At 51.6% G+C, this 26,593-nt stretch overlaps 1 protein-coding gene across 1 annotated transcript; it reads left to right on the plus strand.

Annotated features, from left to right (window-relative positions):
- Window positions 1-2,663: 2,663 nt before the first annotated feature.
- On the plus strand, window positions 2,664-4,716 carry GADD45B (growth arrest and DNA damage inducible beta). Its single transcript, XM_066360976.1, has 4 exons — window positions 2,664-2,936; window positions 3,028-3,129; window positions 3,521-3,743; window positions 3,999-4,716. The coding sequence occupies exons 1-4, from the start codon at window positions 2,893-2,895 to the stop codon at window positions 4,110-4,112; spliced, it is 483 nt and encodes a 160-aa protein (XP_066217073.1). The 5' UTR covers window positions 2,664-2,892; the 3' UTR covers window positions 4,113-4,716.
- Window positions 4,717-26,593: the final 21,877 nt, after the last annotated feature.

A 26,593-nucleotide genomic window follows, 5' to 3' on the forward strand; every position in this document is an offset into this window, starting at 1 on the left:
ATAGTTTTAAAAAATCAAAATCAAGGCCCTGGCCGGTTGGCTCAGTGGTAGAGCGTTGGCCTGGCGTGCAGAGGTCCGGGGTTCGATTCCCGGCCAGGGCACACAGGAGAGGTGCCCCTCTGCTTCTCCACCCCGCCCCCTCTCCTTCCTCTCTGTCTCTCTCTTCCCCTCCCGCAGCCGAGGCTCCATTGGAGCAAAGATGGCCCGGGCACTAGGGATGGCTCCTTGGCCTCTGCCCCAGGCGCTAGAGTGGCTCTGGTCGCAACAGAGCGACGCCCCAGAGGGGCAGAGCGTCGCCCCTGGTGGGCGTGCCGGGTGGATCCCGGTCGGGCGCATGCGGGAGTCTGTCTGACCGTCTCTCCCCGTTTCCAGCTTCAGAAAAAATACAAAAAAAAAATAAAAAATCAATAAATAAATTATGTAAATGTGTAACCAAAAAAAAAAAAAAATCAAAATCAATGCAAAACAGTCCACGATAAACAAAAAAATAAAAACTGTAAATAAACAGGATCTGGCCGTACACCTGTTTAGCTCACCTCCCTGGCCTTCCTCTAAATCCTGGCCCTAATCCCATCTACGTTTAAAATTTTAATATTTTGTTCGTCATAGATGGGCTTTGTTGCATAATTGTTGACTTTTAAAATATTTTGCATTAGTATATTATTAAGTACATGTAGCATATGTAAAATATTGTGTATATAAAGTAGTATTACAATTGCCATTCAAGTCCCAGCCCTCTTCAGCTAGCCACCACTCTCGCGGGTCGGTCCCTTCCGTCTCTGCGGGCGCAGAGACCCAGTTCGGCCACAAGGTAGCGCCATCACGCCTCTCAGAGCCCAGGACCTCGGGCGCCTCCAAGGTGGGCGGTGCAGAGGCAGCGCGCTGCGTCAGTCCGCTCGCGGGCTAGGGTAACTGAGGAACCGAGCGTTGGAGCTGAGGCCAGACTCCAGGCTGGCGGGGGAGGGTACACAGCCGTGAGTCACCCGGGAGCCCCCGATCGGCCGTGGGAGACAATACTCCGTGGGCCTCCCCGCAAGGCTTGTGAACTGCTTTCCCGGGTAGACTGAGGCTGGCGGCAGTACATTCGTGCGTGCGTTCCTGGAGCACACGTGGGACTTCAAGAACAAGTAGCTGGTACCTTGGAGGCGTAGCGGCCTCACCAACGCCCAGTTTCCGCTTTTGCATCGTGCAGATAAGTGTGGCCCCTGTTTCACGGGTCCTTGAGAATTAAATGAACCATGATAAAGGGAGCCTGGTACACTACACGCTCAATACATATTAGCACCCACCCCGGACGGAAATAAAAGTGGAGACTATCATTGCAGGGGACCCTAGGGGACCCCATGCGGTGCAAGCATGACCCATATTTCCCGCAGGCTTTCTCTCCGACCTTGATTTCTCCCCAGACCAGGTGTCCAGAAGTGGTCAAATGATGGAACGCGAGACGACTGCAGGAGGCGCGCAGCGCACTGAGGCCCAGCCACCTGCGCCTCCTACGCACGCCTCACCCTGAAAAACCTCAGCGGGTGGGGAGAGGGCGCCCTGCTTGTCCCTAGGGTGCCTAGGACTTGCAGCCCCTTCTTCTGAGGACCTCGAGGGAGCCTCCCGCGACCATCAAGTGACATTTATCCAGCGTTTGTTCGGTACACCTTATTTATTTGTTTATTTATTTTAACAGAGTCAGAGAGAGGGATAGATAGGGACAGACAGACAGGAATGGAGAGAGATGAGAAGCATCAATCATCAGTTTTTCCTTGCGACACCTTAGTTGTTCATTGATTGTTTCTCAATGTGTGCCTTGACCGTGGGCCTTCAGCAGACCGAGTAACCCCTTGCTCGAGCCAGTGACCTTGAGCCCAAACTGGTGAGATTTTGCTCAAACCAGATGAGTCCGCCCTCAAGCTCTCTGACCCTAGGTCCTCAGCATCCCAGTCCTACGCTCTATCCACTGCGCCACCACCTGGTATGTAATACTACCTGCAACCCAAAGAGGCCAGTGTGCATTCTCATAGGAAGGGTAGAAAACAGGCAGATCTTCGTAGCCCCTAACATTGGGAACCTCCAGGCGGCTTCCCATGACCACCACAGTTTATTAAGTGCTTATTGTGTATCCCCCCTTTTTTTTAACGCTCCTTCCAAACCAAGGAGGCCAGCATTGCTTGCCCATTGGACAGGTAGGGACACAGAGGCCCAGAGAAGTAACCCAGTGTCTAAGGGTTTCGCAGCCTGGGGAAACCCACCACTATCACCACCTGGAAGGGATAAGTCTGCAAGCCGGGTCCCATCCCTTTACAACCCCCCTAGTACAACCTGGGAAAGGTGCAGGCTGGGGACTCTCCGGGGACTGGGAGGGGATTCCAGGCCCCCCCGAAACTGCAGGCTGCCTCGCGCGCTGGAAATCCCGCGCGCGCCCCGAAACGCGGCGCGGCTGCCAGGAAATCAGGAGAAAAACTTCTGCTTTTTTTTCTCTTCTGGCACTCACGCTCCCCTCCCCCGCGCCCTCCTCTAGGCTCTTGCCCCACGTGGGGCGGCCCCCGCCGGCACAACGCCCCCGCTCCTCTCCGCCTCCAACCAATTGCCTCTGTGAGTTCTCCAGGGGGCGTGACGGTTAGTTGTTAAGCCACGCCCTTATTTGCATAACTCTTTAAAAGGCGCTGCCGCGGGCTGTTGGATCAGATCGCTGAAGCCGAACAGTGGAGCGTTAAATTCGTTGGAACCTGGATTATTCATGCTGAGGACTTCGCACTTTTTTTCCGCCTTTTGAGGGGAGGATTTTGTTGCCTTCCGAGCACTCAGGCTCCGTAGGAAGGATTTGGGCTCTCCGGTCGGAGTTTGCATTTTCTCTCTTGGGACTGTCGTGGGCTGCTTTCCACTGTGGATTATAACTGCAACATGACTCTTGAAGAGCTGGTGGCGTGCGATAACGCGGCGCAGAAGTAAGTAACCTGAAGTTGACCGGGCTGGGCCGGGCGGGGACCCGAGCGCCCGGTGACCTGACGGTGCTGACCTCCCTCTCCCCTGCCCTAGAATGCAGACGGTGAGCGCCGCAGTGGAGGAACTGCTGGTGGCCGCGCAGCGCCAGGACCGCCTTACCGTGGGGGTGTACGAGTCGGCCAAGCTGATGAATGTGTGAGTCAGACCCGTCCACCGGCTGGGCGCGGGTGGGGACCCCCCTCCACCCTGCACGCTCTCTGCTGCACCCCTCTCTTGCACGGGGTTTGAGACTTCCCCTAGAGCCCCCACTGTGGATGCAGAACCTCTCCGCTCTTTTGGGGGGTGGGAGTGGCTGCAATATCTTGACGCTGCATCAGCTACAAGCGCCCCCCCATTATGTTACTACTTTACCTCCCTCAGTACTATGAGCCGTGCTCCCCCCTCCACCTCCCCACTCCTCTGGCTGCCTACACACGCTGTCTCCTGCACACCTGCGGTTTCTCTTTGTTTTTGCAAACTCCCCAGTGCACGGTGGCCCCTCCCCAGGTCCCTAGTTGACCCAGTCCTCTTGCTTTGGCTCCCTCAGGGACCCTGACAGCGTGGTCCTTTGCCTGTTGGCCATTGATGAGGAGGAAGAGGATGACATTGCCCTGCAGATCCACTTCACGCTCATTCAGTCCTTTTGCTGTGACAACGACATCAACATTGTACGGGTGTCTGGCATGCAACGCCTCGCACAGCTGCTGGGTGAGCCAGCCGATACCCAGGGCACCACCGAGGCCCGAGACCTGCACTGCCTCCTAGTCACGGTGAGCTGGGCATCCTGGGTCTGCCCCGCCCAAGTACCTGGGCCTGTGTTTGTCAACAAAGTCAAGCTGGCCTGTTTTGCACCAACTCAGTGCTTAGCCACGTTAGGCATGTCCCGTGGGCAGCCCCGTCAGGGCCTCATCGCTCAGCAAGTTATTTTGAGCTCGACTGTTTTCCCCACAGGGGCCCTGGGAGAGGGAGGTTCGCTGCACACTGCTGGGGCTCCTACTGAACCCCATATTTTCTCCCTCCCACAGAACCCTCACACAGATACCTGGAAGAGTCACGGCTTGGTGGAGGTAGCCAGTTACTGTGAAGAGAGCCGGGTGAACAACCAGTGGGTCCCCTACATTTCCCTTCAGGAACGCTGAGACACTTCCCAGCATCAGAACCTGTCAAGTTGCTGCCAAAAAAATAAAATAAAATATTTGACGCCCCTCCCCCCCAGAACAACCCCTCAAAACAAACTAACCCGTGAGACCATCGGGGGCAGAATCATTGGAGACTGGAGGAGACAAGGAGAGGGGAGTGCACGGCCACCCAGAGGATGGTGAGCCTGGAACAGCGCCAACCGCGAGAGGAGGAGAGGGGGGCTCAGGCCAGCAGGAGAGGGACCCTGGAGCTCAGGCCTGGTGACAGCTCAGAAGCTGCAGTGGGGGAGGGCCTGGACTACACAGCTCAGGGCTGGGGTGAGACTGATGGCATCCCCCACCCTTCTCGAGGCTGGAGCTGACATCTTCAAATGGGCCTTGATGATTGACGAGGGTCTGCAGCCCTCGCCAGGACTAAACTTTGGGATTTGGGAACTGGGGCTGATGTTGCTCTATACCCATGAACTCCCAGTTTGCAAACTAAATAGACAATCTATTTTGTTACTTGCACTGTGACTTGAACCACTGAGAGACGGGAAGCTTACAGATACATAATCTATTTTACTTCTACGATAATGGTCTTGTAATAAATTTTTAAAGCTTCTGGGTTCTTGTGTATGTGCTGCCTCCAAGAGGGACCAGGACCCCTGCCCCCCTCACACTGCAGCAGCCCTGCCCCCCTACCCCCTCTTGCAGGCTCACCAGGAAATGTTACTTAAGTCCCTGTTAGCAGCTCCAGGCTCCTTCGCAAAAACAGTGCCTCCTCTCTCTGCAGCCGGCGCCACCCAAGTCCAACAAATCTTAGCCTTTTTTTTCTTCTCCCTCCTCCTGCCCTGTAGCAATTAAAAGACCGGTTTATTACGAAACCTGGCAGCCTTGCCACTACTGTTACAGGCTGTGCCGGAGCCAACCCCAAGCCCTGGGCATATACAGATGCAATGAGGGGGACACTGTACCTCCTCCCACTCAGCCACCACTGCAGCCCAAGGTCCAGAGAGGTCGAGGGGGCACCTGTGACCATACAGGCAGGCTGGCCCAGATATGATTCTGGGCAGTGTGGACCTCGCAGGAAGTTTCTCTGGTGATATCCCAGGGTGTGCCCCCTACCTGGGCCTTCTTCCTGTCAGGATGGGCCTCTTCACTGCATTGAAAAAATAAAACTTTTACCCCAAAACTAAAAGCAACAAGCAGAAAAATACTCCAGGAAGTCTTACTCCTGGCCCAGCTGTCAGCTGGGCTTGGCTTGTTGCTGCATTTTACCTCTAAACCGAAACTGTAGAGGCGGCCACCTCTTTGTTCTCCCTAAGTTAAGTGTGGTGACTCCCCTGCCTTGTGCTGGGAGCGGCCTCAGTCTGAGGGGTGGGCTGAGCCTGGGCAACCTGGCCCCCCTCAGCCAGGCGGGGAAATCCGAGCGACCGCAGGCCACGACCTTTCCATGGAGTCCACGTGGGCGTGTGAGGAAAACCCCCAGCGGCACCCCCAGGAGTCATGGGGCTGGGGGAGCCCCGCGGGGGAAGATGAGGGAGGGAAAGATAGAGGGGGAAGTCCCAGACGGAGGGATTCCTTCTAGGGATGGGAGGAGGAGACAACACAAGTGGGGAGGAGCCCTGAGTGAGTAGGGAACTTGGGGGTGGAGGGGCAGAGGATCACCTGTAAGAGATGGGGGGAGGGGAGAGTCTTAAAGCAGGGACCCAAGTCCCAAACGGTGGTGGGGTGGGAAGCACACCTGTATGGAGCACAGGTAGAGGCAACCCAGAGGAGCTTAAGGGCGAGGCTGCAATAAATCGCTGTAGGGGATAGGGGAGACAAGTGGGGAGACCAGGGCCCCTGCTAAAGGAAGGGGTACTCCAGGCATGTTTGGGGCGGGGTAAATGGGAAAGAGATCCCTGAGAGGGAGCTGGGACAGGGAAGGAGCCAGGGGAGGAGTAGCAGAGATTGAGGGATCCCCCCTGAGATGGGGAACCTAGAGCGGATGGACTAAGGATGGACTAACGGACAAGGGGCAGCCCAGCTGGGGTCTGGAACTCAGGCTCTCCATGTCAGGTCAGCTCCTCCCAGGGTGGCACATCCCTGCTGGTTCCATTCATAAGGCTGGGCCACTCTGTTCCCATCATGACCCTGGTCATCCAGAAGGGCCGAGTGACCTCTGACCCTCTCATTTTTAGGTCCTCTGTGCAGTAGGGACAAGACCCCAGGTACCCGGCCCCAAGGAGATTCAGGCCGAGGGTGGGACTCCATCTATGTGACCCCACCGCCAGTTCCTTACTCTTTTGTGCCTCTCCCCCCTCTGCCAAATGAGAATAACGCTACCTACTCAAGCTGTTGCTGCGGTTTAATGAAATATACATTTCTTACATCAGCACCTCCTACATAGAAAGTATAAAATATTCACCATTATTACTAATACTACTATTATCAGCACTATCATATCCCTGCATTTCCAGAATCACCCCTAATCCTCTCACAGCCCAGTGGAGGCTAGGGTAAGGCCAGGGAGATCTGCCTTTGTGCAAAATTTAGGAGAGCCATGTCCAAAAATTCAGTCAGCAAGAGAGAATTCTTTTTGAGCAAGAGAGAGAGACAGACAGGAAGGGAGAGAGATGAGAAGCATCAACTTGTAGTTGCATCACTTTAGTTATTCATTGACTGCTTCTCATATGTGCCTTGACTGAGTGGCTCCAGCTGAGCCAGTGACCCCTTGCTTAAACCAGCAACTCTGGGGTTAAGCCAGCAATATTGGACTCAAGCCAATGTGACCTTGGGCTTCAAGCCAGAGACCTTTGGGCTCAAGCCAGTGACCATGGGATTATATTGATGATAGATCCCACGCTCAAGCCTGCAACCTCAGGGTTTTAAACCTGGGTCCCCAGCATCCCAGATACATGCTCTCTATCCACTGTACCAGCACCAGTCAGGCAATAAAGAATATTTTAAAGCACTATTTTATAAACTCAAATGCAAAGCAAAAAATAAAAAAGAGAGCCTGACCAGGTGGTGGCGGAATGGATAAAATGTTGGACTGGGATGCAGAGGACCCAGGTTCAAAACCCTGAGGATGTTAGCTTGAGCGGGCTCACCAGCTTGAGTGCCGGTAGCTGGTTTGAGCAAGGGGTCGCTCGCTCTGCTCTAGTCCCCTCGCCCCCCCCCCCCCCCCCGGTCAGGGCACATATGAGAAAGCAATCAACTAAGGAGCCTCCATGACACACACAAAATAAATAAGAGAGAAACTCCCCAGTAAACAAAATTGTAAATCAAGATAATATCAACAGCCTGACCAGGCGGTGGTGCAGTGGATAGAGCATTGGACTGGGATGCAGAGGACCCAGGTTCAAGACCTGTAGGTCGCCAGCTTGAGCGCAGGCTCATCTAGTTTGAGCAAAGCTCACCAGCTTGGACCCAAGGTCGCTGGCTTGAGCAAGGGGTTACTTGGTCTGCTGAAGGCCCACGGTCAAGGCACATATGAGAAAGCAATCAATAAACAACTAAGGTTTCGCAATGAAAAACTAATGATTGATGCTTCTCATCTCTCTCCATTCCTGTCTGTCTGTACCTATCTATCCCTCTGTCTCTGTAAAAAAAAAAAATAATAATAATAATATCAACATTATTGATTATTCCTTTTGTCTCAGATTCCAACACCTTTCAGCAGGCCCTGTCCCCATCCTGTCTTGTTTAAACTTTTAATATTTGATTTGCAGGTAAAGAAGTGAAGGCTCAGGGCAAGGTGTGACTTCCCAGGACCCCAAACTCTGTTTACTGTCATAAGCATGAACACTGAGGGCCATGGCTCTTATGGGTAGTTCTCCTATTACTATTACTGTTATTTTTGCTGTTATTAATAAAACTATTAAGTCTTCCTTCCTGAAACCAAGAGTGTTCAGAAATCAGCTTTATTTTTTTAAAAAAATTTTAAAGCATTTAAATTTTATTTATTTTATGACAGAGTCAGAGTCAGAGAGAGTGACAGATAGGAAGGGAGAGAGATGAGAAGCATCAATTCTTCCTTGCGGCACCTTAGTTGTCCATTGATTGGTTTCTCATATGCGCCTTGACTGGGGAGTTACAGCAGACCGAGTGACCCCTTGCTCGAGCCAGAGACCTTGGGCTCAAGCTGGTGAGCCTTACTCAAACCAGATGATCCTGCGCTCAAGCTGGTGACCTCGTAGTCTCGAACCTGGGTCCTCTGCATCCCAGTCTGATGCTCTATCCACTGTGCCACCGCCCGGTCAAGCCAGAAATCAGCTTTAAATGCTGCTGTTACACTGAGTTAGTAACAGCAGTTCAGTCTTCCCTTAACCTTGACTGCCCTTAACCTTATAATCCTTACCCTTGTCTGCAGCTCCCTGAGGATAGGGCTATTGTCCCATTTTCCAGAAGCGGAGACTGAGGCCCAGAGTGAAGGCCAGGCGTCTTGCATTGTGGGAAACCCAGGGTGACAGAGGGAGCAGGACGCACCACCCCCACTATTCTCCCAACACCAAAGTTTAGGCTGGGCCTGGGAGAAGTTGCCACAGGTCATCAGGCTCAGTCATAGCTGTAGATGACTCCCTGGGCTCCCACCACTGGGGGCTGGTACCAAGAGACACTTTGCAACCTCACCAGAAGGGTGTAGGCAGACATGCTTCCCCAGCTTGGATGGCTGGAGTGCATGCTCACCTCGGGGTACCCATGCTGCCTCTGTTCATACTTACACCCATGGGACCAAGACATGCACGCATGCAGGCACACACCTCCCTACGTAGATATACACATACACGAAGCCACGCATACAGCTTCCAAAACCCCATACACTCTGTCACCCACTGAGGTCCACCAAGCTTATCTTGATCCCCTGGGGCCAGCCGCTTAGCTTCTCTGAGTTGCCTTTCCTTTTCTGTCTAATAGACAAACCGCCTCTCTCCAGCATACGTCACATATGTACCCATATGCCAGTGGGGACACAGAATCACTGCACATGGTACTGATGTGTAAATACACTGGGTCTCGCCTGTCCAGGCGGTGGCGCAGTGGATAGAGTATCTGGACTGGGATGCGGAGGATTCAGGTTCAAGACCCCGAGGTCGCCAGCTTGAGCGCGGGCTCATCTGGTTTGAGCAAAGCTCACCAGCTTGGACCCAAGGTCGCTGGCTCAAGCAAGGGGTTACTCCTTCCACTGAAGGCCTGCAGTCAAGGCACATATAAGAAAGCAATCAATGAACAACTAAGGTGTCGCACGTGCAACGAAAAACTAATGATTGATGCTTCTCATCTCTCTCCGTTCCTGTCTGTCTGTCCCTGTCTATCCCTCTCTCTGACTCTCTGTTTAAAAAAAAAAATGCACTAGGTCTCAAGGGTTTGTAGGATTCTAGCTATTCTTCTTGATCCCTTCCTGCCTGGGGAAAAGGGATGTTCTTGTGAGTATGTCATGAAGCATATAACATATCCCTGAACCTGGGGGCCAGCATCTTATGGGGGGCCGGTAATAAGGCAGCCAAATATGGCAGTGATGTCGGAGGAGCAATACAAAATCACTGACAGGGCACTGGGCAGCCCTTCCACCCTGTTATCTCTTCCTCCTCCCAACAATCCTACAAGGTAGGGACTGTTATTATCTGCTTTTTGCAGAAAGGAAACAAAAGGGCTTAGAGTGGTGCTGCGACTTGCCTAAAGTCACAGAGCTGGATGGTGGTAGAGTTAGGGACCAAGCCAAGGCCTGTGTGATTCAGAATTAGGACTTTATACCAATTGCTATTTATATCTAATGGAAATATATATTATAAAATAGTTCATGTACCATAAAATTCACCTCTTGACCTTTTTTTTTTTTCTTTACAGGGACAGAGAGAGTCAGAGAGAGGGATAGATAGGGACAGACAGACAGGAACGGAGAGAGATGAGAAGCATTAATCATTAGTTTTTCCTTGCAACACCTTAGTTGTTCATTGATTGCTTTCTCATATGTTCCTTGACAGCGGGCCTTCAGCACACCGAGTAACCCCTTGCTCGAGCCAGCAACCTTGGGTCCAAGCTGGTGAGCTTTTTTGCTCAAACCAGATGAGCCCACGCTCAGGCTGGCGACCTCGGGGTCTCGAATCTGGGTCTTCCACGTTCCAGTCTGACGCTCTATCCACTGTGCCAACGCCTGGTCAGGCAAAATTCACCTCTTTAAAGTATAATTCAGTCTGAATGGGTGGGGGCTCAGTGGATAGAGCGTCAGACTGGGACGTGGAAGACCCAGATTCGAGACCCCGAGGTCGCCAGCTTGAGCGTGGGCTCATCTGGTTTGAGCAGGGGTCGGGGAACCTATGGCTTGTGAGCCAGATACGGCTCTTTTGATGGCTCGCAGACAAATCTTTAATAATAAAAAATATATAATAATAACGTTAAGCCTGACCTGTGGTGGCGCAGTGGATAAAGCGTCGACCTGGAAATGCTAAGGTCGCTGGTTCTAAACCCTGGGTTTGCCTGGTCAAGGCACATATGGGAGTTGATGCTTCCAACTCCTCCCCCCTTCTCTCTCTCTGTCTCTCTCTCCTTGCTCTCTCTCTCTGTCTCTCTCTCTCCCTCTCTAAAAAAATCAATAAATAAAATAAAAAAAAATTTAAAAAAAAGGTAAAAAATATAAAACATTCTCATGTATTACAGTCCATTCATTTCCTACCTCTCATGTTCATGGTTGCGGGTGGCTGGAGCCAATCACAGCTGTCCTCCGGGACAACACCAAATTTTTTTTGTTTATTTATTTCAGAGACAGAGCAAGAGTCAGAGAGAGGAATAGATAGGGACAGACAGACAGGAACGGAAAGAGATGAGGAGCATCAATCATCAGCTTTTTGTTGCAACACCTTAGTTGTTCATTGATTGCTTTCTCACATGTGCCTTGACCGTGGGCCTTCAGCAGACCAAGTAACCCCTTGCTTGAGTCAGCACCCTGGGTCCAAGCTGGTGAGCTTTTTTTTGCTCAAACCAGATGAGCCCACACTCAAGCTGGCAAGCTCCGGGTCTCGAACCTGGGTCCTCCGCATCCCAGTCCGACGCTCCATCCACTGTGCCACCGCCTGGTCAGGTGACAACACCAAATTTTTATTGCTTAAAGTACACGGGTCGTTGTATGGCTCTCACGGAATTACATTTTAAAATATGTGGTGTTCATGGCTCTCTCAGCCAAAAAGGTTCCCGAGCCCTGGGTTTGAGTAAGGCTCAACAACTTGAGCCCAAAGTTGCTGGCTTGAGCAAGGAGTCACTCGGTCTTCTGTAGCCCCCCGGTCAAGGCACACATGAGAAATCAATCAATGAACAACTAAGATGTTGCAACAAAGAATTGATGCTTCTCATCTCTCTCCCTTTCTGTCTGTCCCTCTGTCTGACTCTGTCTGTCACACACACACAAAAAGTATAATTCAGTGATTTTTAGTGTACTACACAAAGTTGTGCAATCATTTCTACTATCTAGTTCCAGAACATTCCGCCACCCCAAAAGGAAACTCATGAGCAGTCACTTATATCCCCCTCCCCCAGCCCCTGGCAACCACGAATCCACTTTCCGTCTTTGTGGATTTGCCTGTTTTGGACATTTCTTATCAATGGAATTACACACTATGACTTCCTTCACTTGCATAATGTTTGGGGGTTCATCCCTGCGATAGCATGGGTCACTCTCAGAGTCTGGACTTGTTTCGCAGCCCTGTGTCTGTGGTCCCCAGTGTGTGTACTTTAGCACACTACTGTGTAGACAGGATACAGAGGAAGGCACTCTGAGTCACGAACACAGTTTATAGTTAGCATGCACCCCTCCCCCCTCACAATACTCCCTGCATCCAGACATGCTTGCACACCTGGCCCTCTAACCTCTGGCTTGTGCACATGCTAATCATGCTGCCTAGAACCCTCCTCTCCAACCCCCTTCCCCCAAGCTAACTTCTGCTCTCCTTTTTGCTTTCATTGAGGATGCCCCCTTCTCAGGGAAGCCCTCTAGACAGGACCCTTAGAGCCTGTCTCCAGCTCTTCCCACCTCCTCTTCTTGGCATCTTACCCATTTGTAATGACATATTCAGTCCTGCCATCATTGGTTTCTTGTCTGTGTCCTGTGTTGGGCTGAGAGAGGGTCTTTTCTCACCTTTGACCCCATGTTAAGCTGCAGAGTTTAGGGCCTGGGAGCCAGTTAGCATGTCATAAATGTTTGTGGCCTATAGATTCAAGCCCCAGACCCGAGTCTTGTACAACTAGAGATTGACCTATCGTTGACCTCCTTCTCCAGGACAGACTGTTTTGTCTCTAAAGGACACACACTGGCCTGCCAAGGGCTGGGTCCTGGCCATATACAGTGATACAACCCAGCCCAGGGAAGCTGGAACCTGTCTGTGGAGGCGGCAGGCCACGTGCCCTTGGGCAAATTGCTTCACCTGTTTGGACTCAGTCTCCTTACCTATCCAATGGGGAGATTAGTGGGAGTGACCATCTCTCAAGGCTGTTGTGAGCATTAAACCAGTGAAAATATGTCAGGCATTCAGAACACTGGGGAGCCTTCCAGAGAGGTATTATTATGTGAGTTGGTATGCGACTATTTATGATGTTTTCTACCTGGACTTGGTGTGTCTGCCTGTCCGCCTATGTTCCTGTGAGTAGTAGGACTCGTCTATGAATCTCTCCATATAACCGTGGTTCGGGCTTGAGGATCTGTGCTGCTACATGAAGTCGTGGCAGCACACAGGCACGTGTGGCTAGGCCTCGAATTCCTGGAGTTGTTCCCAGAATGAGCCTGGCTTCCCAGAACTCCTGACCAACTGGGGTCCCATGATTCTACCTTGACACCTCCCACTTTATCCCAACTCAGAAACTGCAACACAGCTCTGCATCTCCCAGGGAAGTAAAGTGGCCCTAGGGTCTAACTTCTTCAGGGAGGCAGCAAATGTGTCTGGTGGCCAGAGGACTGTTTATTCTAAGTAGTGGGCATGGATGGCCACATGTACGTATGCAGGTACACATGTGTGCTTATATATGTGCATAGCAGGCAGTCAGGTACTCAGACTTGCAAACAGGCATGGACACACATACACTAGTTCTTTTTTTTTTTATTACTACAGAGACAGAGAGTCAGAGAGAGGGATAGACAGGGACAGACAGACAGGAACGAAATGATGAGAAGCATCAATCATTACTTTCTCATATGTGTCTTGACCACGGGCCTTCAGCAGACCGAGTAAGTCCTTGCTCGAGCCAGCAACCTTGGATCCAAGCTGGTGAGCTTTTGCTCACACCAGATGAGCCCGCACTCAAGCTGGCGACCTCGGGGGTCTCGAACCTGGGTCCTCCGCATCCCAGTCCGATGCTCTATCCACTGCGCCACCGCCTGGTCAGGCCACACTAGCTCTTACTCTCCTACATGCCCATGGAATGAATTTCATGGGGCAGCTGTAACAAAGAACCACAGACTGGGGGTGCGGGTCATAGACTGACAGAAATTTATAGGCTCCCAGTTCTAGAGGCCAGAAATCCTAAATGAAGATGTAGATAGGACTGGTTTCTTCTGAGGCCATGAGGAAGGATTTTTTCAGGCCTATCCTGCTTCCTGTGGCCTCCTATGTTCCTTGGCTTGTAATGTTCTCCTGTGTCTTCACATGGTCTGCTCTAGGTGTGTCTCTGTGTCCAAATGTCCTCTCCTCAGGACACTAGTTGTATTGGATTAGGGCCCGCCCTCCCCACCCTCCCTCATGACCTCATCTTAACTTGGTGATCTGCAGAGACATCACCTCCATAAGGTCCCATTCACAGGTTTCAGGGGGCAAGGACATCATCTTCTTCTCTTTTTAGTTTTTCCATTGATTTGAGAGAGAACAAGAGAGGGAGAGAGAAGCATCAACTCATTGTTCCAAGTAGTTGTTCCATTTAGTTATGCACTCACTGATTGCTTCTCATGTGCTCTGATGCAGGATCGAACCCGGCCAGGGCCAGGCTTCAACATCTTTTGAGGGGATACAATTCAACCCATAACTTCCCCCCTGCCAAAATACCCAAGCATGTACTGCCAGGCACACATGGAGATGCTAGATCACCTGGGCTCACATGTGAAAGACAGACCAGTACACAGGCACACACACACACCAACAGACATCTCCCTTTATCTTGTTCCCTCTTATGGTTCCACTACTAGCAGGGGCCCAATAAATGAGTAAAAAGACACACCCAGGGCCACAAGTCTCAGACACACAGATGTACCAACACTCACCCAGCCCCTCTGCTGATACATCAACTTCCTGGTCCTTCCTGCCTATCCAGAGGGTGTCCGGGTAGAGAGAGGCCTCAGAAAAGCTGTGGGGTGTTGGGAAGCCTCTGGGGTGGCTGAAGGGACAGAGGTAGCACGTGAAGAGCAGTTCTCAGGTTTATGGGCAGCCCAGGGGCATGGCATCACGCTCTGGCTCCTTTCATTTGGTAGGTAAGATGGTACCCCAGAGACCAGGTATCTATCCCCAGGGGTCAGGGCCGCACCTCTAGCCCTATAGCACTCTGTCCCTCACCTTCTCCCTTCACCCTGCAAAACACCACCATCAATGAAAAGCTCCCTGTCTGTCTCTCCATGGTGCCTCTGTGGTCCCCCTGCCTGGGGTGCCCTCCCTGGGCCTCTGGCATGTGCCTCACCCCTGCTTCTTCTTTTCTCTCTGGACCCCAATTCCCAGGCACAGGATGTGACCTCTCTGCTAGATTTTCAGTGTCCCAGTGGTGCCCAACGGGAGCTGGACACACACGTTTGTGCAGAAGCAATTGAGGAGCATGGCTTTATCTGTTGGAACTGGGGAGTCTGGGAATATTGCCTCCTGGAGTTGTGCAACCATGGTGTCTCAGAGACCTGTACACTGGCACCCCCAGTCCTCAGTGTAGTAAAGTGGGCACCCACGTGTATGTGTATGCCAGTGACCAACAGCCTTGCAGATAGATATCCAGGGGTTGATGGTGACCAGCAATCGCCTCCAGAGACCCAGATGAACCAGAGTGACATACAACCCTTTGTGACACCCATCCCCCCAGGGAGGCCAGAGAGCCAGCAGACACACTACAGACACATGCAGAAGCTCCATCTGGAGAAAGGGCAGGGGGGTTTCCTTTCGCAGCCCCTCCCTGTTCTTTCCCTTCATTGTTCGTTCCACCTCATTCCCACCCCACCCCCTCCTCCTGGGCACCGGAGGTTCCCAGGCTCTGGGCACGGGTGGGGTGGGGTGAGGGGCGTCGCGAGGCAGCCAAAGATCCTCGTACACACGGGGTCTCGTGCCTCGCCCCATGCGTGAACACATGTTGAAGCGTGAGCCTGTGTTCACATGCGTGCTCGCGTTGGGCCGTGTTTGTGCCACAGCGTACACAACAGGCGTACCATAAATGCCTTTGAGATAGCTGCATGGGGGAGGAGCAGCGTTCAGGCCACACAGGGAGGGACAGTAGCAGAGCTTCAGATTCGAATCTGATCTCGGGGCTTACTAGCTAGCGTAGCACAAGTGTGACTTAGTTTCCCCATTCATAAAAGGGAAAGTCGCATCGCCCTCCCACGTGGTGACGTGAAACCAGATAATGCACGGAAGCGCTTAGCACAAAGCTGGCCTTGAGAACCCTCATTACGCCTTGCTTCCACCCCACCCTCTCGCCAGACATTCTGGGGGTGGAGAGGGGCGCTGATCCTGGCCCCAGACACCCCTCCCTTCATCCCCAGCAGGCGGGAGTCCCGGCTTCCTCGGTCTGTAAATTACATAATTGGAGACAGGCGGCTGTGCGAGAGACAGCGAAATTCCCGAGTGGGCGAAGTGCAGGGGCCTGTCCTCCTAGTTTCTGGAGGTTTGAGGCCCTAACCCTCACCAGTGCCACGCCGGTGCTCTCTGAGAGCGCAGCCTGTGCGCTCAGGAGAACCCAGCACCAGCCGCCGAGCCCTTCTCGAGGCCGACAGGGCCAGCCTCCTTCTGGTGCCCGCCAGGCGCAGTGTCTACGATCGCTTCCCCAGGAGGGGGGCGGGGGCGGGGATGCGCGCCGGCGGCGGACCCAGCGGCGTCTCCCTCCCCCAGCCCCAGGCGGCTGGCGGCCGGGTCGAGGGCGGGGCGTCTGAACACACCCTCCCTTTGTAAGCGGCGCCTTCCCCGGGCGGCCTGGCGCGCAGGGCTAGGGCACCGCGCCAGGGCCCAGAATAGCCTCCCTGCCCCGCCGGCCGCCCCACGCCCCGCAGGAGCCGCCTGACCTGCCCGGCAGGGCGTGGGGGTGGGGAGATAGGGCCGCGCGGCACGGAACCCGGTGCTTGCTCAGCGGCAGGGGTATGGCTGCACCGTCACCTGCCCGACCGAGAGCAGCAAGGCCTACTGTGTGTAGAACCCCTCTGCTGGGAGCAAATACCCATTGTGTTGGCCTGTCTGTATGCAGCCAGTACTGTGTGCAGACCCCCATCTACATGCAGTCGCCCACTGTGTCAGCCCCGTCTGTGAACAGCACCTACTGTGTGCAACCCCTCTGCAAACACCCACTGTGTTGTGTCAGGCCCCTACCCTTCCTTTGCCTGCAGGGCCTACTGTGTACAGACCCCCACCTACATGCAACGACCACTGTGTCAGTCCCTTTTCGTACAGTGCATGCAGGGTGCAAGTACCTACTGTGTGCAGACCACTGCCTGCAAAGCCTATATGCACACCCTATCTGCATGCAAACACTCATGTGCAGACTTCAGCCTGCATGCAAGACCCATGTTGTGTAGACCCCTACCTGCTTACAAACACCTACAGACACTGACATTCAACCACCCACTGTGTGCAGGCACTGACATTTCAACCACCCACTGTGTATAGCACCTATGTGAGCACACACCCACTGAGCACAGGCACAGACACATTCTCAAACATATGCGGAGGGGGGCATGTATCATACTTTGAAATGCAGTGGTCTGGGCAAGCACCCATATGGGGGTAAAAACCCTACTGCATGCACACCAGTATTCTGATGTGCATGCATGTGGTCATCAGGGTAGTGTAAACATTTCCCAAACTCAAATGTTCACTGTGTAGAGCCCCTGTGCCTGCAAATACCCACTGTGTGCAGAGATCCACATGGACACTGGGACCCTCTCTGAGGGTCATGTGAATGCCTTTACTCCACTTGCAGACTCTTCTGCTTGATTGCTTCTGGTTCAGACTGAAAAGTGCTCTGAAAGTGTGGGAGGAAGTGGGCTGCAAACCCCCTGCATTGTGTGGGTCTGGGCTGTGAACTCAGACTTGCAGGGCTGGAGGCTGGGTCTCCTGGGGCCTTCCTGGAAGCCTAGGTGACAGGTGCAAGGGCAGGCAGCCTCTGTGGGCAGAATGCCAACGGGTGGCTTCCCTGAAACTGGGCACAGCAGCTGGGAGAGGTTTCCGGGCCACCTGGCCCCACCTGGCCCAGGGCACTCTCGGCAGATGGGCAGGGCAGGCAGGCAATGCCAAAGATGAGCCAGGGCCCAGCCTGCACATGCCCGCACAAGAGCCACTGATGGACTAGTGCACACATACCTGTATGCATGTGTGTGCTCCCCACATGAAAACTTGTGTGCTTGTGCAAACACACAGGCTTGCACTTGTGTGTTGCATGTGAACCACATGACACAGGCAATGGCCCCAGGGGTTCATATTCACCCTAAGGCTTCACAGGACATTGCTCATTGTGTGTCTCTAGCACCTGACAGTTGGTTGGCACTCCATAAATATTTGTAGAGCGAACCAATGAATAAGGGGACACATCATTTTACAACTATGTACTGAGTGTCTACATGTGTTGGGCACTTGTACCTCTGAAAACAACAAAAAGATTCTTGGACCAACATTCAAGACATGTGTGCAGGGCTGTGAATAAGCTCACAGCTGCACATGTCTGTGAGTACACACACATATTGATCAGGAAACACCTAAGTCCACTTTAATTCATTCACCTGCAGAAACCAAGGTCAGTTGTACACACCCAGCCCTCGTGGACACACACACATATTTGGTTTGTTGGGTTTTTTATTTTATTTTATTTATTCATTTTTAGAGAGGAGAGAGAGACAGAGAGAGAGAAGGGGGGAGGAGCTGGAAGCATCAACTCCCATATGTGCCTTGACCAGGCAAGCCCAGGGTTTCGAACCAGCGACCTCAGCATTTCCAGGTCGAAGCTTTATTCACTGAGCCACCACAGGTAAGGCCACACACACATATTTGTACACACAATTTTCCAAAACTCTTTTCTCCCTGCCAGCTGTTTGTGTGATCCACTCAGGCACCCCTCCAGATCTCCCCTTCAGAGGCCACAGAGTGTTCAAACCTGGGTTTTGAGGGTTATATTACAAGATGCACCCTCCCCCACCCCCCCAAAAAAAACCCCTGCCTGGAATTTCCACCATTTGAACTCCTCGGGTTTAAGCTGTTTCTGCAGTAGGTTGGTGGGATCAGAGCTGTGCAGGATGCAGCCTTGGAGGAGTGGCTCTTGGACATCTCCCAAGTCCATCCTTTTGTTTTACAGCCTGGGAAACTGAGGTTTAGAACACTGTGAGAAGCAGATGCTCTGCTTTGCCTCCTCTTCTTTCTTATCCCCTTGCTGCCCTAAACAGTAGGTTCCCAGGCCTGGGCTAGGGGTCTGGGGTGGGGATCAGAAGGTGGGGGTCAGTGATGGGAGGAGGAGGCCTGTGGAGGGAGGCGGAGCCTGGCTGTGTCCTGGAGACAGATGCCAAGACAGGAGGCCCAGAAACACCTTGCAAACAGACACACACAGCAGACAGAGACCTAATCTGGGACACAGAGACACAGCCCCTTCCTGTGGCAGATGCTCCTTTCCCAGCCTCCAGATGGAACTCCTGGGACCCCTGGCCTGCCGGGGTGGGAGGAGAGAAAGCGCCTGTGTTTTTGGTGTGTGTGTAGTTAACTTGTATTTATGTGTGTTTTTGTGTGAGTGTGCAAGTGTGTGTGTGTTTTGGGTAATAATTACATTTATGTTTGTATGTGTGTGTTTATGTAGATGTGTGTGCATATTTTCGTGGATGCCATGTGTGCACACATGTTTGTGTATGTTTGTATATGTATGTATAATTGTGTGCATGCTTGCATTTGTGTAAATGTGTTCTGGGTGTGTGTGAGCACATAAAGGTATTCCTATGCACACTACTTTTGTGCACGCTTAGTGTGCACACACATGTTTGTAGGTATGCATGTGTGTGGTGTTTTGAGAGTATGTATTGGACAGGGAAGTTCCAGTGCTCCAGGTGTCCCAAGCATCCAACTCGGGGATCTGGTTTCTTTTTTCTTTTTTAAAAAATCTCAACTTCAGGACATCCTGTTTATTTTTATTTATTTATTTATTTTTGTATTTTTCTGAAGCTGGAAACGGGGAGAAACAGTCAGACAGATTCCTGCATGCGCCCGACTGGGATCCACCCGGCATGCCCACCAGGGGCGACGCTCTGCCCACCAGGGGGCGATGCTCTGCCCATCCTGGGCATCGCTCTGCTGCGACCAGAGCCACTCTAGCGCCTGGGGCAGAGGCCAAGGAGCCATCCCCAGTGCCGGGGCCATCTTTGCTCCAATGGAGCCTTGGCTGCAGGAGGGGAAGAGAGAGACAGAGAGGAAGAAGGGGTGGTGGTGGAGAAGCAAATGGGCGCTTCTCCTATGTGCCCTGGCCGGGAATCAAACCCGGGTCCCCCGCACGCCAGGCCGACGCTCTACTGCTGAGCCAACCGGCCAGGGCCCACCCTGTTTATTTTTAAATTTATTTATTGATTTGAGAGAGAGGGAGAAGAGAGAGCGAGAGAGAGCGAGAGAGAGAGAGAAACACTGAGCTGTTTCTGTATGTGCCCTGACTGCGAATCGAACCGGCACCTCTGTGCATCGAGATGATGCTCTGACCAATCGAGCAATCCAGCCAGGCCTTTCCTTTTCTATTTTGGGGGATCTGGATTTTTGAGGCCTGGAGCAGCTTGCACACACAACAACAACATCAATAATAGTAACAGCTTTCATCTATTGTTTCTTTACTATGTATAGGGGGCTTTTTTTTTTTTTACAGAGACAGAGAGAGAGAGAGAGAGAGAGAGAGAGAGAGAGAGAGACAGGGACAGGGACAGACAGACAGGAACGGAGAGATGAGAAGCATCAATCATTAGTTTTTCGTTGCGCATTGCGACACCGTAGTTGTTCATTGATTGCTTTCTCATATGTGCCTTGACCGTGGGCCTTCAGCAGACCGAGTAACCCCTTGCTCGAGCCAGCGACCTTGGGTCCAAGCTGGTGAGCTTTTGCTCAAACCAGATGAGCCCGTGCTCAAGCTGGCAACCTCAAGGTCTCGAATCTGGGTCCTCAGCATCCCAGTCCGATGCTCTATCCACTGCGCCACTGCCTGGTCAGGCTGTATGGGGCTTTTCTTTAAACACCTTATATTTATTTTGCTTTATTTTTTAAAATTTATTCATTTTTTAGAGAGGAGAGTGAGAGATGGGGGGAGGAGCAGGAAGCATCAACTCCCATATGTACCTTGACCAGGTGAGCCCAGGGTTTCGAACCAGTGACCTCAGTGTTCCAGGTCAACGCTTTATCCACTGCACCACCACAGGTCAGGCTTCTTTCTTTCTTTCTTTCTTTCTTTCTTTCTTTCTTTCTTTCTTTCTTTCTTTCTTCTTTTTTTTTTAAAGATTTAAAAAATATATTGATTTAACAGAGAGAGGAAAGTCGGGTGGTGGAATGAGAAGTATCAACTCATAGTTGTTTCTCTTTAGTTGTTTATTGATTGCTTGTCATATGTGTCTTGACTGGGCAAGCCCAGGTTTCAAACCAGCCACCTTAGCACTTCTGGTCAATGCTTTTTCCACTGCGCCACCACATGCCAGGCACATTTATTTTTCTAAACTAGGTTTACTGAGGTATAATTCATAAATAGTAAATACATACTTTTTATGTGTACAATTTGATGAATCCTGCCAAACTGATACAGTCATGCAAACTTTATATAATCAAGGTTCCCTCTTGCCCCTTTGTGCCATCAGTGCTCTCTTCCCATCACCAGCCCCTGCAAACAACCAGTCTGCTCAGTCCCTATAGTTTGGCATTTTCCAGAAAGTCACATAAATAGGATTACACAGTATGTAGCCTTTTGATTCAGTTTTTCAAACTCAGCAAAATGATTTGAGACACAGCCTTGTTGTTGCATGTATAAGTAGCTTGTTCCTTTTATAAAAAAAATTGAACTATAATTCAAATACCATAAAATTTACCCTTTTAAAGTGTATAATTTAGTGTTTTTTAGTATATTCATAGAGCTGTTTAACCATTACCTCTACCTACAGTATTTCCCCATGTATAAGATGTGCTTTTTTTTCCAAAAAATTTTGGGTCAGAAAACTAGGTGCATCTTATACAGTGGTTGTAGTTTTTATGTTTGCATTTCCTGCTTTTTTTGTGCTTGTTTTTGCGCCCATTGTAGAAGACAGTGATTCATCATCAGACACAGATGAGGGCAAGCTAATGGATGGGAGTGTTGACAGTGATGAGGAGTTGTATGAATTTTATAATGAATAAAACTTGAGTTCAATAATTACATTTTTTTTTCAAATTTCGGGCCCCAAAATTAAGGTGCGTCTTATATATGGGATTGTCTTATACATGGGGAAATACAGTAATTCTAGAGCATTCCATCACCCCAAAGAAGCCCGGTCCTCCTTGGCAGTCACCCCCTCCCCTTCCCCCAGTCCCAGACAAGCACAAACTCACTCTCTGTCTGTGGATTTTCTTGTTCTGGACATTTCAGTAAATGGATTCTCACACTGTGGCCCTGTGTGTTTGGCTTCTTTTACTTTCAGGTATTTTTCTTTAAAAAAATGTTTTTTATTGATTTTAGAGAGAGAGGAAGGGAGAAGGAGAGAGAGATAGAGACAGAGAGACATCAATTAGCTGTGCCACTTATTTGTGCACTCATGGGTTGATTCTTGTATGTGCCCTGACCAGGGATCGAATCCTCAACCCTGTTGAATTGGGAGGGCACCTTAGCAACTTATCTACCTGGCCAGGGCAACCAAGAGTTTTCAAGGTTAATTTTTTGGTTTCTTTTTCATTTGCTGACTAGTATTCCATCCTATGGATGAACCTCAGTTTACCTGTTCACTTAGGGATGAACAGCTGTGCTGTTTGCAATTTTGGGAGGATTAGAAGTAACGTGCTATGAGCATTTGCTTGGGGTCTTGGTGTGGACCTGTTTTCACTTCTCTTGGATCATACCTAGGGAAGGGATGCCTGGGTCTCATGATGAGTAAACACCTACGTTTATTAATTCCTTTGTTCCTCATAATCTGAGGTAAGTACTATTATTAGATCCACTTTATATATAACAAGAGTAGGACTCTCCTACATCTCTCTCTCTCTTTCTCTTTCTCTCTCTCTCACACACACATATACACACACACACCCCAGACAAGAATATTGCCTCAAACACCCACCAGTGGCCTTCCAGGACTGAGCATATGCCCAGGGTTCCCCCCGGTGCACACAGCTGCATGATTGTCACACCCTACATCCCTAGAACAGATGCTGGCGGGGTCTGCAGACCCAGACGTGCTGCAGACACACTGCGATTTGTTCATCTTTCCAGCCATCCCGTCTCGTCCTGACAGTAATTAGTTCCCAGACTGGCGGGAAGACGGTGAACAGGCTCCGAGTCATCGCCCCACGCCCATAGGCCACCAGCAACAGGCTGTGTGTGTGTGTGCCCAGGCTGGACGCCTTCCCCTCCACCCCGGGTATTACAGACAGGCCCTGGAGAGTCAGACCAGGATTTTCCAGCCCTTTCTAGAGCCAGCCAGGGCCATGCAAGCCTAAGGTGGCTGCCACGCAGGATCCTGCCCCGGGAGTTTTGGGAATGCATATGCAGGCCCGTGAACTTATGAATGCTTACACACCCCAGGCATGCCCAAGAGTGTGTAAGAGTCTTATTTGAAAAGTGTTTGTCCCTATGGGCGCCCAGGGTACTTCTGATGCGTAGAAAGTGAGCGCGCCGGCTGGGTGCGCACAGAGAGGGCCGCGCATGTCCCCAGCCAGCTTCCGGGTGAAGCACCGCGCGCTAGTACCCGCCACCCCCGAAGCCAGTCCAGACGCAGGCGCAGGCCCGGAAGACCTGCAGCGGCGGGCGGGCGCTGGCGTCACGGGTTTCCACTGGGGCCCCAGCGCGCGGCCGGGATTCCCTGGCGCAGGAACGCCCGTGACGGCGGCGCCAGCCTGCGTCCGTCTCTGGGAGGATGGACCCGGCTGGCGATTACATCACCCGCTGCGTTTCTGGAATCGGCCTGGGCGGGGGAGGGGACTGGAAATACTAAAATGACACGAGTTGGCAACAAATACGCTGGGCTTTGTACCCGCCTGGCCAGTGGCTGAGCGCTGTGCCCCTACAGCTGCTGATTCAGGTGCTGCTAATTTCCCCGTTTCACAGATTGGTAAAATAAGGCCCGCAGTTTCTTCTCATCTGTGAAATTTCTGTAAATCGCTGGACGCATGCCTGCAACATAGGCTGATGCTCTGTTCTTCTCTCAGGGTCCTCAGAGTCCTCAGTCCAGAGTGAGGGTCCCCTTTGCCTAGAGCTTTCTGCGATCCAGACTCCCTACCCCGTGTCTCCCTCTCTCTTCTGCTGCAACCAGGCTCAGAGAGGGAGTGTGGTGCCCTGGCGCCATCCAGCAAGGCAGATGCTTAGGCCAGATCTGTTCTCACTGTTGGTATCTCCCCAGCTCTGGCCCTTGCCGTGGTCAGAGGCAGTGGCCCCGTCCTAGCCAGGGCGCCTGGGCTGCAAGGCCGGGCGTGCCCACGGCTGGCTACCTTTGTGCTGAGGCCTGGACTAATGGATTCTAAAAATAGCCTGGGAGGAGGCAAGGGCTATTTTTAGTACCAGTGGCTCGGGGCACTCCCAGTTCCCCGGTCAGCAGATCTGGGCCCGGGGGCCATGGATTGGGGGGGGGGGGGGAAGAGCTTCCACTTTCCAAGGCCCTCACCCCTCCCTCCTGGACGTCCCATTCCAAATCTCAGGATCAAGCAGCCTGGCCCTTACGCTCCCCTCCAGCCTTGGGGAAGCCAGCAGAGGAGAAAAAGCCTGGAGTGGGGTAGGCTTTGGGGTGGGAGGAGGGGTCGTCCGAGGCCAGTTTTCCCTAAACCCCACCCCTTTCTGGCCTTTTGTTGGGCGGGGAGGCTGCTTTCTATTTTGGGGAGGTGTTGGAATAATTTCCCCTGCTATTTTTAGTTGGTTTGGGGATTCCTCCAACCAGGCTGGCTGCCCTGCCTCTCGGCCTTCTTCTGTTCTCCTTCTTCTCCTAGTCTGCCACTCCAAGGCTTGCCTTGCTTATTAAGGGCAGAGAGACACACAGCCCCCTGGAGCAGGAGTCACTCCTGGAGCAGGCCTGGAGTGTGGAGACTCCCGTATTTCCTGGTTGGTGGGGGAAGGGGGGCTCTGAAGGGCGTTCCTACGTTCCAGGTGAGCCAGACATTCCAGCCTCAAGGAACCTATGACATCCCACATCTGAATTCCATTTCCAGGGCAGGGTGGAGCTCCCTGATTCTGACCTTTCAGCTCCTTTCAGGATTGTGACAGGTCTGCCCTGCTGAAAACAAATCTTAACCACCACACTGGTAGATGGAGGACTCCAATGTCCCCTAGAAGATGTGTTCAGTGAGAGTAAACTGAGGCACAGGGAGGATGAAGGAGTTGGTTACATTTTAGGCTTATTCTCTGCTGGCTTCATCTCAATCCACACTCTTAACAGCTGGGTAACCTTGAGGGGAGTGACCTCATCTCTCTGTGCCTTAGCTCCCTCCATTGGGAAAATGGGGTAAATTGTTGTAAAAATGTAAGTGAATACATTAAGGATCTTAGAACACGATGGAGCAGGTGGTCCCAGAAAGGATGCTGAGATGGGTCTGGGTAGAGCTGTGAGGAATAGTTTGGGTTCTAGCTGGCTCCACACATTGAGACCACTCTCCAGCTACCTTCTCACTCCTCACAGGGGTTAGGCAGAGTGACCCCATGCGAGGAATTAGGAAACTGAGGCCTTAAAATAATTTCGTAAGCCCAGGGTCTCATGACTGGTGACACATGGGAGGCCAACACAATCTCCTGATGCTTCTGGCTCTGACCAACACAGTATTCCATAGCTGCCTTTTGCATTCTTTCATTGGTTCTTCACTCATTCAGCAAATATTTGTTGGGCATTGTATGAGTTTCCTAGGGCTGCTATAACAAGTCACCACAAACTTAGTGGCTTAAAACAACCCAAATTTATTCTCTTATAGTTCTGGAGGTCAGAAGCCAGAGTTAATCTCATGCTAAAAGTCAAGGTTTCCTCAAGGCTGCGTTCCTTCTGGAGGCCCTAGGGGAGAATGGGTTTACTCCACTCTTCCAGCTTCTAAAGGTGCCCACATTCCTTGGTTCACGGCCCCAAACACAAGGCCTTTTCTTTTGCTTCCATCTTCACTTCGTCTTTTTTTTTTTTTGGGGGGGGCAGGGAGACAGACAAACAGGCAGGCAGACAGAGACAGAGAAGAAGGGAGAGAGGTAAGAAGTATCAACTCATAGTTGCAGCACTTTAGTTGTTCACTGATTGCTTCCAATGGGTGCCTTGACCAGGACAGGGTGGGGAGGGCTGGAGGGAGGGCTCCAGCCGAGCTAGTAACTTTGGGCATTAAGCCAGAGACATCTGGGCTCAAGCCAGTGACCATGGGATCATGTTGATGATCCCAAGCTCCAGCCAGCGACACTGCGCTCAATCTGGCGACCTCAGGATTTCAAATCTGGGACCTCAGCATCCCATGTCAAAGCTCTATCCACTGTGCTACTGCCTGGTCAGGCGTCATTTCATCTTTTGTTTCTAACTGATCCTCCTGCCTTTCTCTTATTAGGACATTTATGATGATAATAGGCCCACCTGAAAAAGCCAGAATATTCTCAAGTTCTTTGATACTGTTGGTCAAATAAGTTTGTAAATGTGATATATATGTTTGCTCGCTTGTGACTTATATTGGGTGTGGGGGACAGGCTATAAGCAGGCCAGGTCGTTGTAGCCTGGGGTTTGGTTTTGGGACTAAGCTTTTCCCCACACCCTTGAATGATTGTATTATCTGGGTGGTGCACTCTCATGAGGAATCCAATTATGCCTTGGATGGGTGACTTTGTATCGGGGACTTCCTTGTTTGTATATTGGATTAAGGGATTTGGGTTTTCTACACTATAAAGTGGGACAGACCAGGAGCTTGGACACACAGTTCCTGCTATCACAATTGCAGGGGCTTCCCTGATCCCTTGCCCTTCATGGGAAGAGCTGGTTTTCTGCTTTTCCCTTGTCTTCTTTTGTGGTTTGCCTGTCTTGGCGAGACACCAATAAATAGGATGGGCCCCCGTCCTCTGACTCCGCCATTTCTTTATCGTCTGCCCGAATCCAATGGGAACCTGCATGTGAATGGCCACGATGGCGGCTCCTGGCCTTACAGATACCATCAGCTATCTGGAAAATATTCACAGGTTTT

Source organism: Saccopteryx leptura, chromosome 1 (genome assembly GCF_036850995.1).
Source record: "Saccopteryx leptura isolate mSacLep1 chromosome 1, mSacLep1_pri_phased_curated, whole genome shotgun sequence".
NCBI lineage: Eukaryota > Metazoa > Chordata > Mammalia > Chiroptera > Emballonuridae > Saccopteryx > Saccopteryx leptura.